The 25,573-nt window shown below is 39.5% G+C and overlaps 2 protein-coding genes across 3 annotated transcripts; both read left to right on the forward strand.

The window, feature by feature from the left end:
* The first annotated feature begins 1,240 nt into the window (after positions 1-1,240).
* Positions 1,241-6,828, forward strand: LOC136421247 (eukaryotic translation initiation factor 1-like). Its single transcript, XM_066408468.1, has 3 exons — positions 1,241-1,419; positions 4,581-4,738; positions 5,913-6,828. Exons 1-3 carry the CDS (start codon positions 1,386-1,388, stop codon positions 6,057-6,059), a joined length of 339 nt encoding a protein of 112 aa, XP_066264565.1. The 5' UTR covers positions 1,241-1,385; the 3' UTR covers positions 6,060-6,828.
* A 413-nt stretch (positions 6,829-7,241) lies between these two features.
* On the forward strand, positions 7,242-24,919 carry LOC136421246 (uncharacterized). 2 transcript variants are annotated; one of them, XM_066408465.1, is made up of 17 exons: positions 7,242-7,497; positions 11,891-12,354; positions 13,511-13,616; positions 14,114-14,331; positions 14,664-14,795; positions 16,563-16,730; positions 17,746-17,882; positions 18,233-18,344; positions 19,029-19,112; positions 19,427-19,607; positions 19,880-19,969; positions 20,674-20,748; positions 21,064-21,124; positions 21,461-21,523; positions 22,009-22,196; positions 22,621-22,811; positions 23,211-24,919. In XM_066408465.1, exons 2-17 carry the CDS (start codon positions 11,893-11,895, stop codon positions 23,622-23,624), a joined length of 2,682 nt encoding a protein of 893 aa, XP_066264562.1. In that variant the 5' UTR covers positions 7,242-7,497; positions 11,891-11,892; the 3' UTR covers positions 23,625-24,919. The 2 variants fall into 2 exon arrangements, with proteins under 2 accessions (XP_066264562.1, XP_066264563.1); XM_066408466.1 differs by lacking the exons at positions 7,242-7,497; positions 13,511-13,616 and having other exon boundaries at positions 12,240-12,354.
* Positions 24,920-25,573: the final 654 nt, after the last annotated feature.

The raw sequence follows: 25,573 nt of genomic DNA on the forward strand, positions 1-25,573 counted from the left end.
CGTAGGGAAGTTATTTTCTTTTACGTGGTTCGTAGGGAGGAGGCGAAAATTTCCCGTAAGTCATAGCCAGTGCATTTCGCGTAAAGCGTAATCAAGCCGAAAAATTTGACTACTAGTATCCTCCATTTTTGTACGCGGCCCGTCTTGGAGAGCTTGCTTTCGGGTGGGAAGTGTTGGGTCGACTCGATAAATTTCATCTTCGTTGGGATCTGTTACGTCCCGTAGCAACCGCTCCTTTGGGGCTAGTGCAGCGCCGTTGAAAGTGTAAAACTTCATCTCTGCAGTCCCTTAGCGTTTTGGTCATGAAAGTTAACTTTACATCTAGATGTACCAAGGAGGTTATATAGTCTATATAACCTCCTTGGATGTACGGAACAAAGTGGAAACCAACGCAAATGCGCTTGGTTTGATTTGATGACATTTAAATAAGACCAGGGGTGTTAACAATCCACAACTTGGCCGCCATTGGCTAATTGTCGGTGACGTTCGGTGACCTGCTAGCAGCCATATGATTGGACCTCACTAGAAAATTACTGCACGACGTTTAGCTTGGATTCCAGACTATTTTATTTTACTATCATGCAGTAAAGTTTGTGCCTCGCGCATCAGTATCATCAGTTGCCTTCCCTCCAGCCCAACCATTGATTGACCCATCTTTAATTACATTAGAGGCCAAACCCCCATGAATAGCCCTGGGGCCCAGAAAAGACAGAATGCTGAGGTAGACCACCCCACTAGCCCAGCTTACCTTTTCCGGGAACCCCACAACTTCTGGGAAATTGAAGGTAGCAAACAACTAAAACTGCGGTGTGAGAACTTCGATTCCTCCGACTGAAAAAATAGTTCGCAGTTTCGAATGTTTGTTGGCAAATTATGTTATTCACACGAGCTTGTAATGTATCCATACTGTCAACCAGTATGTCGTTAATCTGTACTCGACCTAGGATATTTCAGTCCTTTTAAATCCAGTAACAACGCCTGAAAGTCAGAGAGCGAAAAATTGTGTCGGGATATTACATTGTAAAGGGCCTCGATTATATTTCTTACAATGAGTACTTACAAATAGTATATTTGTTTAACTTTTACACATATGTGTAAGTATTATGCTGTTAATCAACTTCACTATCCTCAAACTTGATACTCACATTCAGCAAGGAGGTTTGCATTCAGTGATATTTATGTCTTTTATCAAACATAATGAGAAACGAACACCCCTTATATGGAATAGAACAGTCTACCCCATCACAACTATCTCCGTGTATCACTACGCGTCGCGGCACCGCCATTTCTGACGAGCCTGTATTAGGACGGTATTACTTCTGCAATCTCAAGCATCCGTCATCAAACTCGACTTATTGACCAAAAGCGACGAACAACTCCGTCTCATGTCGTCCTCGATCGAGAATCTGAAAACATTTGGTGAGTTTCAGGATCAGATTTTTAACCGGATTCGTCGTAATCCTCGCACCAGTGACCAAGTGTACAATAATTTATTTTTGACTGCGTAGCTTCTTTTGGCTGGGTGGGGAGCTACATTCGGTGACGCGATATTTCACATTTTAAGATATTCCTGCTTCGGGCAGGCCACAGAAATGTGATGAACACAATTACTGTGGCCGATTATTTGGACCATCCGAGTAAAAGTACTGCCGAATGTTAATTAATAATGAAGTTGGTGACGAGCCGAGGCAGAAATTTGGGTGGGGTTGTTGACAAAAGCAGTTTCCTTTTTAATTCTTTAGCGCAAAATACTATATGCGGTAACTCAGATATCACCAAATATCTTTCTCATGCCTCACTTATATGTGGCCCTCCTATTTAAAACGACCAAAGAGCCAGCCTTTCAACTGAATGAACCCCCCACCCCACCCCACCCCACTGAACAATCATCAGCAAATGTAGAAACTCCCCACCAGCAGTCCAACTGCAGACGGCTTTGGGCTCTGTTACCTTGAGGTCTGTACAGCAAGTGTTTTTGTTCGGCGGCGGCGTTCGCTGGGCCACGGTTGGACCTGGGTTGGGCCCTGTTGCATGGGTACAAACAACTACCTATGGTGCAAATATAAAAAGACCTCAGACCTACATAATATTAATATCTATATTTTTTCATATCTACAGAATTTGATGCCAAAACGAAATGGCTTGATTCGTTTCGGCTACAATACGACCTGAAACGGTAAATACATTTTGCGTTCATGATGCAACTAGCACCCACGCTCAGAATGGTTTACATCAAATTTGCATATTATGCAAAGTCTGTTGTGATCCACCTCGAGTTGGCAGCCGTAACAAGATTTAACGATTCAAAATATTCTATTGACAGCTTCAAACTTTCAATTTTCCGTGCTAACCAAGAGTTGTACTTGAGTTGTCTATGATCAGCAGTAAACTGCTGTACATGTTCTGTTGAATCTGTGTTCCTTCACAGCTTTGATCTCCTCCTAGTTCCGATACACGCCATCAAGTTTCCTCTGGATCTCCTAATTTCCCAGAATATAGGTATCAGTGTTTCCGCCAGAGGGCCGTCTTCCCGTCAAATGACGGCCATGTCTAGCTTGGGACGGTCAGACAGAGGCCGTCCACTTTGATTTGAAAAATTCTGTCACACATTTTGCAGAGAAGTCGGTAGAAAAACGAAAAATTCAGACTGGCAATTTGTGTTTTCCACCGAAGCTACAGGCGTAAGGACGCCGTCCAGCGTCAGAAAATAGCATTCCTTTGTTTGGTATTGTTATGCTAGAAAACAATAGATGTCGGCACCTTTCGCATATGTTGATCTCATTAAAAACTCGTTTTTACATGGTGTACATCAACCATTCCTGTCCTGCGAACGCGGACAGAGCACTATTGAAAACCGAAAACCTCATAAGAATTTGTATCGAAGGTTTAGCCATCGAACAGTTCCATAACTTCCATTTCTACCGGGATATTAAAAGATAAACTTGAGAATGAAACATATTTCTATCGCTGTAATTTCAGTCCGGCCCGCGGGCGACAACTTGAGGCTTGAATTCTCATGAATGTGCAACAAGCCCGCATGTTCTGAGCTCTGATTGGCTTAGCTCAGATAACCTGTGCTCTGATTGGGTTGATCTAAAGAAAGCATATGGGTTTCACGTGAACAATATGGCGGGAGTTTCTTAGAGAGTTTGCAGGTTGCCAGTGGTCGTAAGCTGCACAAAATAACCCGCCTCTTCAAACGTTTAAAGCAATATTTAGCGGCCTTCATAACGATATCGATAAAAATTTAGCCAAGCCTCTTCTGAATGCAGTTTCTGCGGCATAGAAAGAAATGAAGTCGTATATAATTTCGTAGTGGGAAAATTCCGCTAGCGCTATTTCGGCGCTGATGTGGATGCATTTAACGTACTTTTACTCAACAATTATTTGCCACTCAGAATGCGGGAAATAGCCTTTAAAGGGTCCAAAATATAAAAAAAATATTTTGCGTTTTGGTGGCCAGGTGAGGTAAGTTGTAATGTTGCAAATTTCAGCAGGTGTTTGGGAAAGCTCATAAAAATAATGGCTAAAGTTTTGCCATCTTAAATACATTTTCTGAAACACTTCCAAATAAAACTGATATTATCTGGAAGCTAGAAAATGTGGGATTCATGTGCAAGTTGACCAAATGTCATTAGATATGTATTGACTTCTGTAAAGCATTGTGAAAGGTCATTGTGTCTCATTTAGAAAATGGAGCCCTAAAAATTGACCTGTTGTTATATTTTTTCGGGGCAAAATTGTTTCTGGTGAAATTGACCAGGGAAAAGGTGAAGAAATGGACTATCATGACTTGTAATTAAATATCTAATTGGATCTATGTGAACTGCAAAAAAGACTAGCACAAATAAACTGACCAAAAATTGTTTCAAAAGCTACTGCGTTCGCTGACAATTTGCAGTGCTTAAAGTATCTATATGGTTTTACTGGGTAAATGCTGTAGATTTGGAAAAAGTATGAACATAATAATATAGATCTGAGGTCTTTCTGCTGCACGACAGGCAGTTGTTTCCACCCATGCAACAGGGTCAAATTGTGACCCAGTGAACCCCAAAATAAAGAAAATTATTAAGCGTTCTTCGGTGACCTGCTGTTTGACTGCCTGGCTTCTGTCCAACCGAAAAATTGGTAAGAATTCCAGAGATGCGCCATTTCTTTTTGTTGGTTTTGTATCTTTGTAGCTACGGGCACCAGTTGTATGTCACGTGAACGATGTGGCGCAGATGTTCAGGGATAGAGGGCTTAGCTGGTCGAAATTAATTGCGTTTTAATAATTTTAGTTTTGTAGCAGCTTTTTAAACAATATTGATAGAGACTATAGAACAGCTTTTTCTGATGGTAACATGCAGGTATTTTTGCGACTGATTGGTTAATTCAAACGTTTCACTTGATCAAGAAGGCGGAAATTTCCTCAGAACAGTTTGCAGAACATGGCCCACCCGAACACCCCCCCCCCAATGAAATCTGTGCCCTGAAGTGCGAGATGGTTTAGCCCTCCCCGTCAGCCTGGTGGAAACATTGTTATTGGTATTTAACAAGCTTCAATGCCAGTTTTTAAAATACTTTTTTCTTAATCCCAGACCCCTTTGCCGATGCAAGTAAGTCCGAGGAAGGCAGTGGGCAGGACTCACTGATTCACATAAGAATACAGCAGCGCAATGGTCGCAAAACCCTGACCACTGTGCAGGGCATCAGTGAAGACTACGACAAGAAGAAGATTGTCAAGGCTTTCAAGAAGGTATTTTTGTTGTTTTTAAGTGTCACCTTGGGGTTTTGTTGTGAGAAAGTGATTGCAGTTTAATGAATCAAGGTTGGAAAATTTTTTGCACAGTTAAGTTTCATTTGCATTAGCAATTCGAGTTCCACGACCTCATACCTTCGCCAAATGATTTTAGCCTTTTTGATTGATGTATTGAGTGTTTCTCATGAAAATAAGGTAATCATTTGCATGAATTATAATAATTGATCATCTTCTCCACCCAAACAGCAGAAGTTATCTCAAATATGACAGTGTTATCTTAACAAAGAAGGATATTCTAGCATTTTTATCAATTATGCAAATTAGGCCCTCATTTGCTTAATGTATATTCAACCATGTGTGCCTTCACCAAGCTTCTAAATACCACAAGTATGAAATTCCAGTTATTTACCAATATGGAATTACCATATTTTCTCATTAATTATGCAGATTAGGAATTCATTTGCATAACTATTATCCATCAATGTCCTCTATTTCCCAGTTACATGTGTTGATAGTCCTATCATGGTATTGACAATGGTACACCTGTCTGGCATGCACCAGAATGGTGATGAATTAAACTCATTATCTGATTAGCCAATCAGGAGATGTATGCAAATGAGCATGGTATGCAAATGAGATAGGTATATAACTTAAGGGAGAAAGGAACAAAGGAAGTGAGTGGAAAGTTTGTATTCGGGGAGATGGCTAGTGGCAAGAAGGAGTAATAGGCGAGGGTCATGGGGGATGGTAGAAGTTGGGTAAAGAAGGGTAAAGGGAGAAAATGGTAGGTGATACATCTGTTTCCCACCGGCCCTGTAGTAAAGAGCCCTGGCAATGGGATGGGGCCTTTTCCACACTGCTTTCTTGCTTTCTCCATCACATGTCTGGGGCGCATGGGATTGATGTGGCATTGGGAATATTTTACTATGCTGTAGGTTTATAAAATTTGTCTATTAATTATGTGTTGTTCATTTGCATAACTTTTATCTATCAATGTCCATCTGTTTCTCACATATTTTACATTTTTTAATAGTCCTGTCGTGGAATGCTGGGTTTATGAAATTTCTCCATTAATTGTTCAAATTAGATTCTGATTTGCATGATTACCATTTTTACCGTTTTTCATATTAATGTCCTGACTTGAGAATGTATCTGCCGTGTGTTTCTGCAGGAGTTTGCGTGCAATGGTACAGTTGTGGAGCATCCTGAATACGGGGAAGTGATCCAGCTCCAGGGAGACCAGCGCAACAAGGTGTGTGACCTCCTCGTCAACTGGAAGCTGGCCACAGCTGGGAACCTCAAGGTCCACGGTTTCTAAATCAGCCAGCGGTCCCCCAGCCCGGCTGCCGGTGTTCATGGTCTGACTGACCAGGTCCACTTTTTACACATAGCTTTAGATTTTAGGCAGGAGGACAAGTGTAGCATGAGGTTATAAGGTAGCCAGCAGACTCTCACATGTATTGGATCTGAACCGACACAATTCAATGGTTTTTCAGCAGCAAAGAAGTTAGCCAGAGCTAGAGGAATGGAGGGAGTGACATGAAGTGTCGTGCAGAAACGTGGCTGAGGATAAGCATCATGACCTAACATATTTGTTGGCCAGCTACAGTTAAGTGGCCTAATCATATGAATCAGTTAGGGCAAGTACTGTAGCCTGGTAAATACTGCCTGGACAGATATAGCTCTTGTCTGCATGCGCAGAACTGTATCTCTCCTGCTGATGTAGGTTGTAATGCAATCAGTACATGTAGACAAGGGCTGTGTATGTTGAGATATGTATCGGTTAGTGAAGTATGTATGAAGCATTTGGAATGGTAACTTATGTAAGCATCAGTGTTAATCTGCCTACAATTTATTTCCACCTTTTGTTTTGCTGTGTACTAATTTCTTGCATTGTATGAATAAACTTCACGCAAAAAAATCTGTTCCATTCATTGTTTTGCAATTCAGGGTTAGAATTTTCAGGGTTGGCATAGACTAGTGCCTGACATTGATTTTTCCATTTAAACTTGTTCAAGGTCCATAATCATAATGCAAGATCTGGGCGCAAAAATTGAGTATTCTTAATACAAGAAAAATGGGCTGGTGATGGGTTTAGTTTCTATGTGTTTGTGCGTTACAGCGAGTGTGGGACCAAAACGATGTGCTAGCTATATACTCAGTGATATAGCCTTTCTGTAGCCATGGTATCAAACATATGCCACAGAAAAAAACCCAATGATTTTGGGTTAAACAGAATTCTGCTTTTTTCAGCAAGGGTCTCATGAGTTGCATCACAAAGCGCAGTTTAATTATACCCTTGTATCTGAGCAAGTCATATTTCTTTGGTGCCATCCTGTCATCATCTATTGCAGAAGCTGAAAATGTCGCAGGCAATTGAGGCTAAAAAGCTTTATGGTGAAACTGGTTGATATGGGCATGACAAATGTTCAGCATGGAGCAAGGGAAAAGTAATCACCTCAAGGTCTGGTTTTAAAAAAATCCCTGGTTCTAGATTGATGCACCCCATTCATACACAATCACTGAGACATATGGTAGATTGGGGGTGGAAAATCATCGACAGGCATGGGGGCACGGTAGTACCGTGATACCGTGCGGTGCGCAATCACCGAGAGCGAGTCGGTAACACTGTACCGTCAGCTCGGCTGGTATTGGCTACAGGCGTGGGGCGCCAAGCAGATGCGAGCCAGAGCACGGCAGGCCGCCCGTTCGTCGTCCGCCCGCCCGCCCGTCCGGAGTGGAGCTGCTCTCGGCAGGTTTGTTGGTAGCAAAACTATGAATAATGTTGACTTTTGAAAATGACATGATGGGTGTTAGTTTTAGTAAGTAACAGCCGATCGACCAGGCGTGACACGAGGTCACAGTGATCGGGATTTATCGTATAAGCTGTACTATTTACTAGCGTATAATTTCGGCATGGCGGTGGGGAGGGGGGCAGGGATTTCGAGGAAGAGAGGCAGATTATGGTGCATTGTCGAAAGGTGTCCGTGGTCTTTATCGTCATTCATCGGAATCACGTAACAATTATATGATAAGTGGGTAGGCACGCGGCCAAAACGGAGTTTCCCGTGGGGCGACGCGACAGCCCTGAATAGCCTGGCGTGTTCACACCTATACGACAATAGTATTTATTTGTGGCAAATTATCAATAGCCCTGTGGCCTTTGTTCCCTTAATTTAAGATGTGTAATCAAGCGATTGGAAAATAAACAATGTTACTTTGTCAAGAACATGCTGTGGCTTCATTTAGTGATAGTTATAGTGTACCAAGGATGGCTCCATTACGGCATTAGTCATGCACCTCGGCCTCATTGAATATCAAAAATTTGAAATGTGATTTCTGTACAATATCTGAATATTGTACTAAGGGGATGGGACAGAAGTCCGACAGGGGTTATATCTCAGGCAATGTTACAAAAAGTATTATCGTTATGCATGGGTTTATGGACAATAGGGGTTTGCGGTTTATGGACTATAGGGGTTTGCGGAAAAAACTGTCCAGTTCGGCAGTGAAAAATTTGTCCAGTCTGAAAAGAGGGTCTGTATGGTGGTTCCTGGCAATAATGCTATATTCAGCAGGGTCAGGAAATGCACAACGATGAATTTTTTTTTTAACTGGCCAATTTCAGGCAATTATGTCACTCACACTGCACACTCTGGCCACCTGATTCATAGTCACGTGATCATGTAACGCTAAAGGGGGGGAGACCATAGTCTGATAACCCAAGTGAATGCCCAAGTCTTTTTTCATCGTACATTTTGTCATGAACCCATCAAAAACAAGCTTAGATCTTGCAACAGGCATATAACTGTGATAAAAGCTGCAAAGACATTGTTTTCATTTGAACAGTAGCGTTCCGCACTTTGGTTTCATTGCACACAAAAGTTATGGCAGTTTTTTGGTTTGCATTCTAGTGGAATGTTCTGACACAAAAAGGGGTCCAAGCAGTAAGGTGACAACCAGATCATTTAAGCATGGTGAGATCAACCTGCCGCCGGCAAACAAAATGGCGGGACATTGTTCACGTTGCTTGCGATCGTATGCCTTTACCCTTTCGGCTTCCTTGATGGTCTTTTCTAGCCCAAGGGCTACAGAAATAAAGATGGGCGCCACCCCTATGCACCTTTTCAAGACGCCCGCGCACTTTAGATATCTATGGGATCTTTTTCAGTCGGCAGGGTTCAATTTTCTGGAATGGTCGGTATCTACCAGCGGGTTGACTAATTTAATTGTGTTGAGCACCTCTATTGGCTGCCTTCATATGTGATTGGTAAAGATGGCGGAGCTACAGGATGAACATTGCGGCGTCATGTTAACTCCGATTATTCAACTTTAAAGGCATTAGACGAGATATAGGTTTGTCTTTTGAGGAAGTCTAATGATCCTTCCTATATGTGGTGGTATCTTTTTATATGTTGTATTCTACAAGAACAATTTAAGAGTTTCGAAGGGCATGTTCTTATGCAATACGTTCGCTCATCAACCTGCACGGAAGGCGTCAGACTTGTGAAATTGTAAAAATCTTTATCCGTTGGGGCTTACCAACTTCAACACATAGTCGAACTTTGTGGTGATTTACATGAAGGTTACATCCATAACTAGGTGTATTTATCATGTGCAACTACCCATGCATATCTCCGCAACAATTATTTTTAAAACCTTACCGGACTATAGACCTTATGGGACTTAGTACCCTCCCTGTTACTTGTCAAATTTCAGTTTAGTGCTGTTCCGCATGAAGTCATACTAAGTAAATAGCAAGCTGAAAAGTAGAAAATATATGGCATGTTTGCAACACAGATATGTAGTAAAAAGATGTCCTATTCTGTGCATGAAATACTTAAATATATCCGGAAATGACTTGATAGTTGCACAATGTCAAAGCTTGGACCCCCTTGGAACATTCCACTATGGAACGAAAGGCAAAAATGTGCTGCATTTTTGTGTGCTCTCAAACTATGTATAGCACGAGGTGCTATCTTTGAATACATCCATGAAGTCACAGTTGTATGGCTCGAATGAGACTAAAGCCTAGTTTTGATGGGTAGACGGTTAAATGTAAAATGCTAAAAGGTGTGAGCATACACGAAGAACAGTTGTCAGACTTAGGGCTTCTCCTGTTAGTGTTTCCAAAACGTAGTACAGTAGAATCCGCTTAACTGCACCACCCATATGTCAGCGTTTTTGGTGCAATTATCCGGCTGGTGCAATTATGCGAAATGCCCAGCTGGACCGCACCACCATGAGCGAGGGGGTGTATAACCCCACCACCATGGGCGAGGGGGTGTATTGTTAGTCAGAAACACTAGCGCAAAGAAAACAGACGAAATTATTTAGTAATTAACTTCATTTATTGACCCTTTGCTGAAAATAAAGAAATGGCTACGAACCTGTTTTAAAAGATTTTGCATTCTTTCATTTTTCCATGCGATCTACCGCATTACAACACACGTAATGTTACAGGGAGGCATTCTGAAACATCGTCATGCCACTCATGGGATAACAGTTTCTGTGTTACATTACGTAGAGTGCAGTTGTCGATTAACGTTAATCATGTACCGCCATGAAACTAGAAATTGAAACTAAAACTTGGATACTTATTACGGGTGACCCGCCCGGGACCTCCCATACGATTCCTATCAACGTAACTGTCAATGGAGACCGCCTTCTTTTGTTACTCAAAACAGTTTTAAACATATTGGCGGCATTGCGCCTTTACACTGGCAGGTATCGGCTCATTTGTACAACGTTTGCCGATTTTAGCGCACCTTTTCAGTTAACTTGTCGAGGATTTTTGACAAAATTGGTGCAGTTATCCGGCATTGGTGACAATGCGCGGTGCAGATATGCGGAGTCACTAACAATGCAGTGAATGGGAACCGGTTTTGGATATTGGGATTCGGTGCAATTAAATGGAAGGTGCGTTTATCCGAGGTGCAATTAAGTGGCTTCGTCTGTACAGTACATATGTAGATAGCCGAGGTCGCACATGTAGTGAGCACTATATATTATATTTGAGAGCAAGACACCAGAACAGCTGTGTTTGCTGTGTTTTTTTTCATGTCAGTTTCCTACTAAAGAAACACTCGAAGAACCATCTTTTGCGGGTGGGGGTGTAAAGCTTTATTTCTTATCTGTATGACAGTTGTGTGTCTGTGACTGCATTGGTACAAGTCGTTTATGTCTTGGCAGGAGCTGCCAGCCTACACAGTAACTATATTCAATACCACCATTATTGACCACCACCATTTCAGACGGGTCCAGCAGAAGATACTGAAAATATTGATTACCTGCATAATTTGTCAGGTGCACAGGCAGCGTCAACAGGCTGAAAGTACTTATTGTGCTTAAATCCAATGCATCATGAAAAATGGAGATATAGTTTTGGGTGTGTCTGTGTGTTTGTTTGTGTTTCCGCACTACTGTAGTCAGCATAACTCAAAAACCTCTTGATGGATTGCAATGATATTTGATATGTGGGCAGGTGTTGTGAAGCCGAAGTTCAAGGTCGATTTTGGGCCCCCTGGTATGTGACCTTGGTACTGCAGCAGAACTTCAATTTTTGTATCTTATGACTTGGACGTGCTGTGGTCTTGATTTTTGGGTGGCAGATAGCTTGTGGTGTAATAAAGAAGTGGTGTAGGTTTGGGCCCCCTAGCAGCTCTCTCTGGAACTGCAGGGGCATTTTTGTGAAAATCTTCTAAGGACAATAACTGAACAAAGGAACGACGGATTTTCTTGATATTTAGTATGCAGGTAGCTTAGATAAAGATGTACACAGTGAAGTGCAAATTATGCTGATTGTGACTTAATTTGCAAAGCTAATGAGGAAAATCTATATTTGCAGTGTTTTCCATTATCAGACTCAAATACATGTAACATATGTAGTTTATGGAAAGTGGAGCATCAACAGATACCAATTATGCAAATAAATTCCTAATTTGCATAATTAATTCAAAACACCATTTCTCATCTAATTGGAAAATTATAGGACTGTTAATATTGCAACATGTGTAAGTTAGATAAATGTGTTTATGACCAAGCATATATTATGCAAATGTGTAAGTCATTTGCATGAATAGAATTGTTCATGGAGATATGAGGTCGTGGAACTCTTGTTTGATTTGATTTTTTTCTCACTCTGTTTAGGTATGGGGAAAGAGAAGAAAAAAAGGTTCTCTCGGTGTAAGAAAGAGAGCGTTAAGGTTACCAAGGTGACCCTCGATGGTGGGCCCAGGAGACGGCAGACAAAGCAAGTTAGACGGTCGTCAACCAGGACACCTTCACATCCAAAAGCTGGTGCTTCAACCACTCCTGGGCACCCCTTTCAGTCACAAGATCCACAAGATCCGGAACCTGAGCTGCCAAGACCACAGGGCAGATATGAGAACCAGAGGCAGAAAGAGCTAGAGTCCTGGACCAAGGTCAGAGAGTTGCTGTTTGAAACCAGCATTGAGCTGTTGGCCCCCCTGTCCCATAGCTGCTCCATCTGTGGGGAAGGAGAGCTGGATCGGCTGTTCAGATGCAGGGAATGTGGGCCGACAGCAGTATTCTGTGCTGATTGTTTGGAGAAACAACACTGCAGCTCTTTCCACGTACCAGACATATGGGAGGTTAGTTGACAGGCAAATACGAAACAATAGCCTACGAAACAATAGCCTATAGGAATGGATGAGTCATCTTTGTTTAATCTGTAAAATATACAAAATTAATACATTTGTGTAGTTTTTGTTTTGTCGCCTATTATTGGTACAGCACAACTTTCCAGCTGCTACCAATCTTGCACACATCTAAGGGGGGTGTCAGAATTGATGGTACCTGTAAATATGGAATCCTTTGAAACAGCAATATGAAGCACAACATTGTTTAATGCAGAGGATCTATGTACATGTATACAATGGATATCTGAAGATGCTCAAGGTGGAAACATTTTTCCATGTGTCACTCAGTACCTAATAAGTAGATCCAACTAATGAAAGTGGTGTGGCTGTTTGAGTCATAGATATTTTTTTCTCTGCTCAGCCCTATTTGAGTGTCAGGCCCAATATCTTTTTCCAAAGGCTTTAAACCTGTGACACTAAAATGTATCAGTGCAGGTGTCTGATCACATTCGACAAAAGTCGTCAGTTGTCATACATGTTGACATATAACATACACCTTGCCAGTGTTATGAGTATGCACAACCAAACTTCAGTTTCTTTACAATCATTACTTGAGCTCAGGAAAAATGTAAGACAATTTAGGGACTTGGAGCAACTTGCTTTATAATTTTTATCTTGTTTACAAATGCTGTAAATGCTTTTACTAATAATGCAAATGTTTTTAAGGGTAAGTTGTAAATGTCAATCTAGACGACCTTTTAAATCTGAAATACACATACATTTGTATTTGCAGTATTGGCACCAAAATGTTGCCACCCATTAACTTTGAAGTAGGAAATTTACCAACAGTGCATGATACTTTTTTTTATTTTAGGTAGGATCAAAATCTTTATTAGCCAACCTTAGCTCAGACTGAAGCAGGTTATTTTTCTATGTCTATGTTGCTATGTTTTTCAAACTAGCCAGAGTCATGATCATGATTGGGAAATATTAGAACATGAATCCCAAACCAAATATTTCCCCATATCTGGTCAGGTGAAGCTTAGATTTAGGCCTCCGAGTAGCTATGATATCACCTACAACAAGAAGGGCAGCCTTTCTTACTATGGAAACTTTAGAAGTAGTAAAATAGGTATGTATTAATGTTGGCTTATCTACCCTTCCCCAGGATAACCACTTTCATCCACATCAGCATAACAAAAGCATGCAGCTGCCTCACCATGCTCGTTGTGCCAGCAAGCATCGCAAGTTAGTCAAGGTCTTTGATGCAGCAGGTATACAGTCAGATGTTCCATTTTTTTTGGGGGGGGGGGAAATACCAATACATGTAATGTCCAGATGCCAAGCTATCTTACACCTGATATCTTGACACACAAGGCAATTATCATATCAGTGTTCCAGATAAATTCAATGTTTCTGTCATTTCAAATATTCCTGTCATTTCATGCTAGTTAGGTTTATGTTTTAGACGACTTTGTATCTAGCCTCGGGGCACGAATGTACAATAAAGGCCAGTATCAGAGAACTTACTTGAACCTCTAATTGAAAAAGTGCAATGAACAGTGCTTACAATACATGGCTTAAACATCCTGACAAAGGGTAACGTGAGCCTTTAGAGTTCTAGTGCCAGGCAAATCATTGATGTTCTAGATAGCATGCAGCTCTTGAATTCAGATTTACTAGCCACCAGGCCATGCACATTAACTTTAGTTTTTATTCCTCTGCAGAAGAATGGATATGGTTTAATAACAAAATTCTCTTGCACCTTTAGGTCGCCTTTATTATTGGGAGCTGACCTTCTGCCACTGCGAACCAGCCAGTTGCACTTTGCTGAAGTATGGACTGTGGGGGGCAACTGTAACTGATCCACAGACTGCGTATGCAACCTCTCTGTTGGATTGGCTGGTCCCACTGACGCTGGAGGCACAGGTATCTGTGGAGGCTTTCTGCAGAACTGTCCGTTTCAAGAACGATCTATCACTCTCTGAGGTAATATTTGTAGTAAATACCATTATCAAGATCCAATGGACTTAGATTCTTGGACTGAATTTTTCTAGATAAGCATTCTTCTGAGAATACACACATTGTAGTCAAACAAAGATGAACTTCGAAGCAACTTTGAAGCATATGTCTTATCTTGCACACTTTTGTTCTAACATTTTACAAGCAAAAGCTGGTGACAAAGGTAAAACATGTTCCCAGCATTGTGCATGATACATGATATGTGAAAAATAAACTTTATGTCAAAAATGGTTTGTACCTTCTACACCATCCTGTAGGTGAACTTCAGTCTGAGCTTTAATATTCTTTGTAATTTACAGATGAACACACTGTACAAGTCCCTCATTGGCCAACCCATCACGGAATATAGAAACCTAACCCACAGAGTAAGAACTCTAAATGACTTGTGTCCGCAGCTGGATGATGGAACAACATGCCCAGCATGTCCAAAGGTATGATTTATTCTCTTAATCTTATTTCTATCATGACCTCCATGAAGAATATAGGTATTGTTTGTGTATCTGTTTTTCCAGATATTTGTGGTCAGCATAACTTAATAACCTCTGGATGGATTGTGACGCCATGGATTCTTCCACTCAGCAGATGGAAAGCCCCCATTTTCTATGGTTATAATCTATATAGTGTGAGACTATCAAAAATGAAAACGACTATTTCATGTAAATGATGGAAAAACTGGGAGTGTTATCATCATCAACCTATTCCGACCAATTCTCACCTACAGTACAGCCCTCGAGATATGCATCTCATAATATTATATGTTGCGTGAAAGTGCGGGGCATCACGCAGGATAGCGCGAGACATCTTTTGGATAATTCAAAATGTTCCGTGGAACCTTCGGGATCCGCTCGCATCTAGTATCTAGCAAGACAGAGAAAATCTGGTGTGAGACCTTAACTCCCAGTGTCGGTCTCATTTTAAACAGAGCTGCGTGATAGGTCGTTAATTTGAATAATTTTGTTTACAAATCAAAAGTGCAGCGTAATGGAGTAATACTGAAACTTGATATGCTATTAAAAATGTATGAAACTTAATGTAAACAAGCGCCGTCTTTGTTGTCGGGACTGTCGTCACAGCACCGATTCGCTGACAATTTGTCACACCTTTGTTGAAATTGTTTTGACCATATTTAATGTTTGCAACGACAAGTATGATGGCGCTTAGATTGTGTCGTGAGTGCACAATCTAACGTTACATGACAATTAATGGCGGCTTTGCCGGCGAAGTTCAGAAGACACTTGAAATCCCTCGGGACGTCCGGCACTTCCCTACGCACTATCCTGCGCACCATCCTGTGGAACGTCCCGCGGAATCCTGTGGGACTGTGATGTATATCTCGAAGTCTGTACTGTATTCTTGGACCAACCTCGTCTAGGACAAGAATTTTGATCAAAATTATGTGCTTTTGCCCAGAGAAATCTCTCCTGATGTTTTACTGGCCATTTCTGGGCTGCGGATAGCCTGAGTGTCGTCCTGTTTCAAACAAAGGTGGTGAAGACAGCTAGTGCCTGGAACTGAAACAGGATGACATAAATGGCCTTTCAGCGGTTACTTTCTTGTCAGCATGTCAAGCAAAAAGGCAGATTCTTGGCTTAACTACGAAATAGATAGAGTAACATTTTGCAATTTTCAGAGCTAACGAAATAGGGAAGTTTCTGGGAAATATGCTCTGGGCTGAATTAAATAACTAAAGGCCTGGCTTGACCTTGATTTCTGTATGAAATGCTAGTCCCACCTACTCAGGGATTCTAGTCTCCCTTCGGGCTTCGCCCTCTAACACCTGCTTTATATACAGAAATCCTTGCCAGGTCCATCAGTTTCATAGTTGGCGTGTCAGGGGAAGGTCAAGGTTGATTTGGGGGCCCCTTGTGTGTGACTTTGATACTGCGGCAGAACTTCCCTTTTCTCATGTCCTGGACATGCTATTGTCTTAATTTTTTGGTTGCAGATAGCTTTTCATGACAGGAAGAAGTGGGGTAGGCTTTGGTTTCCCTTCAGCTTGTTTCAAAAAAATTTTGTGACAAGTTAAAACCATTGAAAGAATTTATTTTTGATCCATAGAATTGAATACACTGCAAAATGTTTCCCATGCTGTATCAAAGCATTCTTAGTCTGGCAATACAATCGTTAAATAGTCCAACATTTAAGTTTGTTTTCCATGTCAAAACAAAGAGACAACATCACATTGCTGTTTCCTTTAGGAGAAAGGTACTCAGATCATCGCCCTTGATGGAAATTTTGGATTGGTAAGAAAATCGACTTCTGGAAAGAGTATAGGGCCACCTCTGCACGGGACAACAATGTTTATCGATGACGGTACTGTGCGAGAGTTCCTCGACCCATACAATGACGAAAATAGACCAGATGAGGTATGACAACAGTGACCTTAAGAAAAGCCATTCTTTTCTTCATGTTTCACTCCAATGATACTCAGTGCTAAAATGTCAATTGCCATATCTTGTTTTGTTGATGTCTATGTATGGCTCATATAATGTTGTTATCGGTTTGCATAAGTGTTTTTATCTTGAATTCAGCTCTATGATATTATACTTGTCATCGTTGTCATGTGGGGTATTGTTTATTGTCTTTCATTTATTTGCTTTATATATAATGACTCTCGAAATTCTGAAAGGATTCATGTATTTGGTTGTCATAAGAACTGCAGTAGTAGACTTTGTTCAGAACAAATGCTGTGGTCCAGATTGTTTGAAGTTTTTGAAAGTGATTCATGTCAAATGCTAGAAATTAGGTTGTTTTTTGAAAGTCGTAGACTGCTGAAATATTACTGAACCATACTGAATAAGAATATGTACCAAATAAATCATTAAGCATGAAATTGGTTGGAATTTTTTGCATAAGAAAGTGAAAGGTATGTTGAGAAGGTAACTGATAAAGACTCTATTTACATACATGTGTATGACATATGTTACTCCAGCATGAATTAGAAGGAATTCTTAAGTGTTGCATAATTCAATGAAATTCTGTGCTTGAAAAGATGAACTTACACAATTGTGGTCCAACACATAAAATTACCTTGAGGAATGTGCCAGATGATCAGCAAAGTGTCCAGAAAATTTTTAATACCATATGTGGTAAAAGATTTACACTTTCATGTACTACAGTTTTGTAGGCCAGAAATATCACTTTGATGTTAAATTTGCATAGAAGGACCTTTTGTGTAATCATTAACGAGTGTGATCTAAATTATGCAGAAGATAATTATTATTTTGTTTATGTTGAAAATGAATTCTTATGTGTCAAAGTGAGAACTTCACGCTATTGATGCTTGTAATAGAGGTAACGGATATTGCAAGGCAAATTGAAGCATCAATCCCCATGACACTATTTTTGTTATACTGTACTATAATTTTTTGTCACCATTAGGACTGTAACAACTTTAAGGCTGGGAATTCTATAAGATCGCAGACGAAACAGAGCAAACTGGATGTGACTGGTGTGTTTGGGAGTGTTTGTCGGCATGAGATCCCCAGAAGGTTCTTGAATATGAGACATGGAGAACGGTTGGTGGTCTTAATATTAATAATATATGAATAATATAGTGATATTTCCTATATAATGGTCTTCAGATGAGCCACTCCTTTATATGGACAATGAGGTATATATATATAACCTCCTTGATATGGACAAGAACTGTGAAAGGCTGTTTATTTCTAATATTTGCAAAAATTTTCATGTCATCAACTGCCTTGAGCCATGACAACAAACCATGGCTTAATTTATTGTGTAATTGTGTTTTTTTTTCTATATGACAATCTCGCTGAAAAATTGAGTCAAACTGGTGAAAGTTTCATTTGAAAGTCAATACCAGTTATTGTCGGGTTTTTTTATCATATTTTTTTGTTACTTGCAGATTGGGATACCCAGTACTTCTCATAAAGCGACTGCTTTCAGAGGTGGAAGGTACAGAGGTCAAGCTCAACATCATATACGACATTTCCTGTGTACTTGAATCGCACCTCATTGTAAGTGTTGAATAGAATTTTTTTAGATCATAGTAAGATCAAGTAGCTTATACGAGCCCCGTATCAAAACAGCTGGGATTCTGGCTACAGTATATTTAGTGGCCTATGTCATCATGATTTCTCATTCTATTAATGAGAGCAGACAAAATAAAGGAAAGAACTTTCCACAAACGCTGGATATTTTACGGAGGCAGGGAGTCTCCACACTCTTTTTTAAGTCTCTTAGAGCTGACATGTGGTGTTTAGACAGAAACTACTGTAAATGTATTTAAGTTCTCATCATCACGTTTTTATTTTACGTCGCGAGCAAATTGAGGGTTCACGGTAGTTTTAAGTTGGCATTGAAAACAATAGTAGCACTTCAGTTATAGGTGGGCAAAAAGTTCTGCGGTGGTTTTAAGTTCCCGCTGAGATTTCACGGCAGAATCCGGTAACATAAAATAACCGCAAACATTTATGCATTTACAGTATTCTGACCCATGTTACCTCGTAAGTTCACCTACATGAAGATTTTACCTTGAAAATGTTGAAACTGTTATAAGGTTTTCAGAGTTACTTTCTTGGAGCAAGAGTTGCTTTCCTTCATTGAAAGAAAATTCCTTGATTATTGACAGGAAGACATTGTACAAAAAATTTTAAATACATTTATCTCCTAATATGATATATATCTCTTTGCCTACACAGAAAACAGAACAATATGAGCTGTTGGCCAAGTTGACTCTGGCCTTGGACGTGTTTCATGCTTATGGCCATAAGACGCCATGTCAGGTACACATACATGCCATAATTGCAAAACTCTCTTAATGGTATTTTTTCCACCATACTGGCATTTATTTACTCTCCAAGCAGAGCTAGGGTTTCGGCTGGTTTTTGACTTGTTTTAAGGCGTTTTCGTCGGGCCTTCTACTTTGTCATTGTATTTGTTGTGTGGGTTGGCGACACAACAAAAACGATGACAAAGTAGAAGGCCCGACAAAAACGCCTAAAACATGTCAAAAACCAGCCGAAACCCTAGCTCTGCTTGGAGAGTAGCATTTATTTGCTAGCAGAATGAATGAATTTACTATTTCCCTCCACCACAGCTCAAGTACAGTACCAGGAGGCGCGCAGGATTTGGGCTGACAGATGGGGAGTCTGTTGAGCGATTGTGGGCATATCTAAGAAGATTTGCCCGTACAACAAAAGAAATGTCCCCATCTCGCAGAATAGACTTGTTAACAGATGCCCTTATACACTACTCCATGAGAAAGACCATTGACATGGGTAAATATTTCACTTTATTTTCTTTAATTGTATTTTCACTAGGGGTCATCTATCTTTGACTTATATATATTACAGTTATTAACTGTACAACTGAACTCGTGTGTCTGCAGATTATACATGTATAATGAGTCAAAGTTTTAATGCAACAAAATGAAAATCACTCACCAGAACAAAGGTCAGCTTTTCAAGAATTGTATTGGAGAGAGATCTTTGTTCACTAGTCTTGTAATTTTTGGTTTTCCTAAAATCAGTTTCATTGTTGGCCATTTTAGAGGTGACTCTTGTAAAGAAGCTGGAGACTGCCAAGAAGGTTGGCAGTATTGCCCAAGAAGGGCTAACATCAGTCATGGAGGATGCAAATGGTAGGTTATATTATCTACTTTTCCTTCAATTTGAATGTCTGTTTGAATTAATAAATTTAACTCACTTTAAGGTAAAGTTAGTTTGTAGCATTTGTGTTCAATATGTTCAACAAAGTATTTTAAACCTTACACTTGGATACCCTGAAGTTACATGAATGTTTGACATAGAAATTTATTTAAAACTGAAGATTGTAACCTTGTCTGCATGTAATGAGAGAAACATATTACTGAAAACCTTTAAGGAAGCCAGTTTGAGGGAGAACACTGAGTTGGATGTTAATGTGCTTAAAAAATTCTTGCTATTAGATGCATGATTTTAATATTCTCAGGATCTCAAAAATACGTAGAAATCAGTCAAATGTACACTGATAAGCAAACGTAATCAAATCAGATTCTAGAAACAAGAACATCAGACCTCTGGCATTCTCATGGTGTTTATGTACTTCAGAGTTGTATATGTTACTCTAATATAATACTACATCGTGGGATAAGTGTATGGGGTATTTTACAGTATTGTGCAGATTATCTTGGTTTAAGGCAGATAGGATAAACACCTTATCATCTATGTGTTAACAAATGTCATTCACATGTCCTTGCATAGATTTTCAAATCGGTTAGTGTGCCTTGTATCAACTTGTCCCTCTAGATTTACATTCAATTTGGCATGATGTTTGACAAATACTATTATAAACTTTATTCAATAGTGACCATGGATGACATTAAAGCATGGTCGCTGAAGGAGAAGGAGGCTATTGAATCCCGCGAAAAACCTCAGCCTTGTAAGTACTTCACAGAATAAAGTTTACATGTCAACTTAGTTCATTTTATCATGTAGCACTTCCTACTTATAACTCCTCCATGTTTGCATTGGCTATGGATATACTTGATATGTTTTCTTTGCATTAATTGGGTCACAGCAAAAGTATGATAACATCTTGTGGCAGAGCTGGAAAAAAGCACACTTGCATTTGTGTCCTTTTTTCAATTTTTGTATGATTTAGAATGTGTTTTTGTAGGATGACAGCTTAACTTTTATTTTAGAATGTTTTGTTTGTTACATGTTATCAGTAAACACTGCTGCTTGCTTGTTTCAGCAACATTTCCCAAGTGGCAGAGGGAATATGTAACAAAGTTACTGAAGGTGAAGGCAGTACGGTGAGCATTTAACTTCTGTTTAAATTTTACAAAATGTGTTTGACATCTTATCTTGTGGGCACAGTTTCACATCCTAAGCTTATATGAAATCAACACTTTTTTTATACAAATGTTGAATGTTCTTGAGTAATATTTGATGTACATAGGTATATTGTATATGTGTATAAGTGTATTAATGTATATCTATATGTCAAAATCATTTCTTGACCACAGTTGTGTGACTTGATAACCAAGGTATGATGTCATTGTTTGGAAGTACAAGCAACAATTATGATATTATTGTATTGTTTTGCCACCTCATCATGTCATCATCTCTTGCTGTAATTTCTCCTACAGAAACAAGATACTTGCAAACGATGATGGGAGTGATGCAGCAGTCTCCCATGCCTTATTTGCACAGTATGTAGCCACTTTATACTTGTCTTATCTAATAAGAATCAACAGATCTACTCCTATTGCAGATTCTTTTCCCATCATTAAAGACAATGCAATTTTGCTTACTTACATGTACATGTACATACGATTTCTAATTGAATGTCCCAGATATCATGCTAAGTGCAATCCATTGCATAAATTTCTACGGTCATCTCTTATTACCAGACTATATTTTACTGGGCAAAATTTAAGGGGCAAAGTTCAGTACTGACTGATGTATGGTTGTTCATGCATTGCATACATAGGACAAGACATAAAAATGTGACATGTATCCAAATTCTTGAAAATATTCCATGCATTCACTGTACGCCATACCTTACCTTTTTAGAGATGAATAGTTGTCATTGTTAAGTAGTAGGAATTGCCATGCATAGTACCTTATGCAATTGTTGTGCTATATAGTTAGTACAATACATTTAGAAATTCTTTATTTTTTTTTTTTTACCCAGACTGGATAAGCAGCTGAAGGAGATGGAAAAAAAACACAAAGTTGCAACCAGATGGGATGAATCCAGCAAGGATTTCCAGGACATCACGAAGGAAGTCGACTGGACCACCAGGTCCAGCCTTCTATCCAAGATGCGGAGTCTGGCGTATGAAAGATCATTCCTTAGGTCATTGAAGAGAAAATATCCTGGTGGGTGTATTCACATCATTTACAACATGCTACTTGTATATATTATGGTAAGATCACCTTGCTTGTTTATTGCCAACAGTATATGCAGTGTCCCTTACATTTTTAAGGCCATTTCTTGTTGTGTAGCAAGAGTAAAAATTACCACAGTTGTGGTTTAGAAGTGTAAGATGCACAATATATTCTGATTTATTAACCTTGAAGTTTGTGTCAAGCAACTAATTAACCCACAGTTTGAGCTGATAGTGTCAGGAGAGGACAGGAGCTAAATGCAGACTTTTCACTCTCACCTGACCATTACTTGTGATATAACATTCATTAACATACAACAACAGTATATAATTATTTGGTATCTGAGACATTTCAAATCCTTCTATGTGAGATGTACCCTTAAAACAACCTTCTTTGTTAATGTTACTTAATGCAGAGGGTCAAACAATTGCAAGCAAGCTTTCGGACCAGTTGAAGACTGCCAGCTCCAAGCTGAAGAAGACGATTGATGACTACAATACAGTAGAGTGGGACCCCACTGATCCAAAATTCCCATTGACTGTGGAGTTTAGGGAGGCAACAGACTCCTCTTGGCAACACTATGCATGCCTTGACCCAACAGTTTTGGTAAGTTTGGCAAACCATGCCACTTTAGCTTTTCCATTCTCATCACACAGAACTTTTTGGTTGAGAAATAAGATGACATTTACTTCATGATAATTGTAACAGATACAATGTATGGCAACTTGATAAGTGATAGAAGATTAGGAATTTACCATGTGTGTTTTGGTTGGTGACTTTTAGTACAGGATAGCATAGGTATGAATGTATAGATTATCCTATCTTCTGGCTTTTCATAGCATTTAGCAGCTTTGGTGAATATCTAATAAGGCCATGGAACTCTAACTACTATAGTAACTGAATTCACTGTCTCTATAAAGACATACAGGTTGTATGGCTCAAGGTGAATATGAAAAACTATATGTTGTGGGTTTTTTTACAATGTAATTTTCATTTACTTCATAGGAGGAACCAGGGCTGCCACGAAGTCTGCAGAGAAAAGCTATCGACCACCTCAACCTACTACAGAGGGCAACAGAGGAAGTGGAGATGGTTCAGCAAGAAATGAAGAACGTCTTCTATCATTTTCAGACTCAGCATGAGCTGACTGAGAATGCTCTTACTGCGTTAGGTGAAGCCGACAACGATGGCAGAAAAGCAGCACTGACTACCCACATGTTGAGATTGCAGAAGAGGTTTATCACCATGTACCATTTCTTCAGCCATCATGTTCCCCATCTAGACCTTCCTATCTTACCATCATCCTGCCTTGCACTTTTTCCCTTCAAAGAACCAGAAGATGGTGATGAGATGTTTAGCGATACCTTGTCTGGGAATGAAAGTGCACTTAGTGATGAAGAAAATGATGACATTGAGTAGAACCAAGGTTCTTAGTAGAACAATGGTGTCATTCCACTTGTGACGGTTTTGCAAGGGAAAGGGCAGGAATGACAGTAAGATGGGAGGGTGTTACATTTTCTGCATTATGTTTGTACAAAGTAATAGTTACTGTATACTCTTGCAAAGCAATTTATTGTTTATAAGTATATGTGCTCAAGTGGATAATAGATTTTCATATAAATCAATGTTGTAAATAAATAAAAAAATAAAAAATCAATGCTGTGGCACTGTGGCAGGGTTCTTGACCGAGGTCCTGGGTTCCCAGATTCGTCCTGTTTACGAGGTGCCCGTGGGAAAGGCACTATACATGACTTTCCTCACTACACTCAGGTGAAAATGAGTGCGTAGCTTTGCTTAAGCGTGTCCCCTTGATAGGACGAGAAGAGCTTTTACCTTATTCTCTTCAGTGCAAACCTTGTGTATTACGCCATGAGGCAGTTTGCCATGTATGCAACAGAAACAAATTTAATGTTAGGTTTCCTCGGTATAAACATGTATCTAGACCTACATCGGTAATCGGTTGTGTTATTAAGATCCATGTCAGTTCACCCTCACATACTGCTGTTCAGGGGGTAACATGTATAAGAAAGTATTACACCAGATGCCATAAGTAGCTAATTTTCCAAGTAAAGGTGTATCTTGCTTTTAAACATAACATTTCGGGAGTTTTGGGTTGAATATAGTTGAGCACTGAGCAGTGACTGTTATTCGACTTGACTGACTTGTACATATGTGGAAAATAGATGTAATGATATATCATTCTATTAGACTCTTAATTAAACCTGTTACACATGAGGGTGAGCTGAAAGGAATGTGGACAAGATGACATACCCTATGAAAAGAAGAAAGACTTTTAACTGAAAACTACAGTAGACTGAAGTAGATTTCCTGCTTACATCATAGATTTGAATATGCCATAGAAGTTTTGTTGTATTCAAGTAGAGGTCTGTTTTAAAAGATAGCATACACAATATTGTAGCTTGGACATGACATAAAATTACTGTCAAGACTCCATGGAAGGAATGTTATTCATTTGAAGAAACTGACTGCTGTCAGAAATGGAACTTTGGAATTTGATCTAGTAACTGCAATTCAAACACCTTGTTTTGATCCAAATCAGTTAATAGGCCACTGGATTGCCATTGCATCCAACTGTTGCTCATGATAATGTGTACTTTACATGTATATATATATCGTTTTCATGTATCCAGTGTAATTACAACAGTAGACTCATTTTCATATGCATTAAAGGAAAAATCTCTATCATACACTTATCTGTTATGCCTTCTTTGTCAGATCTAACTGTTACAGATGTAAACATTTGATAAGAGTATACTGTCCCTTGCATCGGCCAACCTAACCACAATATTTGAGTTCTTGGATCCACCTCCTAAGTGTGAGCATAAGGCATATATATATATAGTGGTCAATTAAGGGTGACGACAGAATGAAACATTACATTGGCAATATATACTAATTGCACTGGTTTTCATAGAAAGGCATGTTTGGTAACAGCTTCTCACCTGATTCAGTTTCTTGATTGGTTGCCAGGATAAGAAATGAATATTTCTTTTTAACATATCACATCAAAAGCAATGGAGAGGCTGTTGCACAAATGCAATGTCAAAATACGATTTGACGAATAGAAAGTTTCCATAATCGCCTAAGGTCGCCAATAACACATTGCATTATATCAGCGCAATTCCGTGTACACATACATATCCCTTGTCGAAATGCATGCTCGGTGGGTATGACAACACCTATAAAGTTTGTTGCATATACGTGCGAGACAACATTGAACATTTGTGCGAGGTGGAAAATTGATTATATTATATAAGACAATTACAATCTAATTTTACCTAATCTCAACACACAATAACAAGATTTTTTGCAACGTAGATGCTTCGGTATATCATGCTAGTGCTGTG

This window comes from Branchiostoma lanceolatum, chromosome 15 (assembly GCF_035083965.1).
Source record: "Branchiostoma lanceolatum isolate klBraLanc5 chromosome 15, klBraLanc5.hap2, whole genome shotgun sequence".
Taxonomy (NCBI): domain Eukaryota; kingdom Metazoa; phylum Chordata; class Leptocardii; order Amphioxiformes; family Branchiostomatidae; genus Branchiostoma; species Branchiostoma lanceolatum.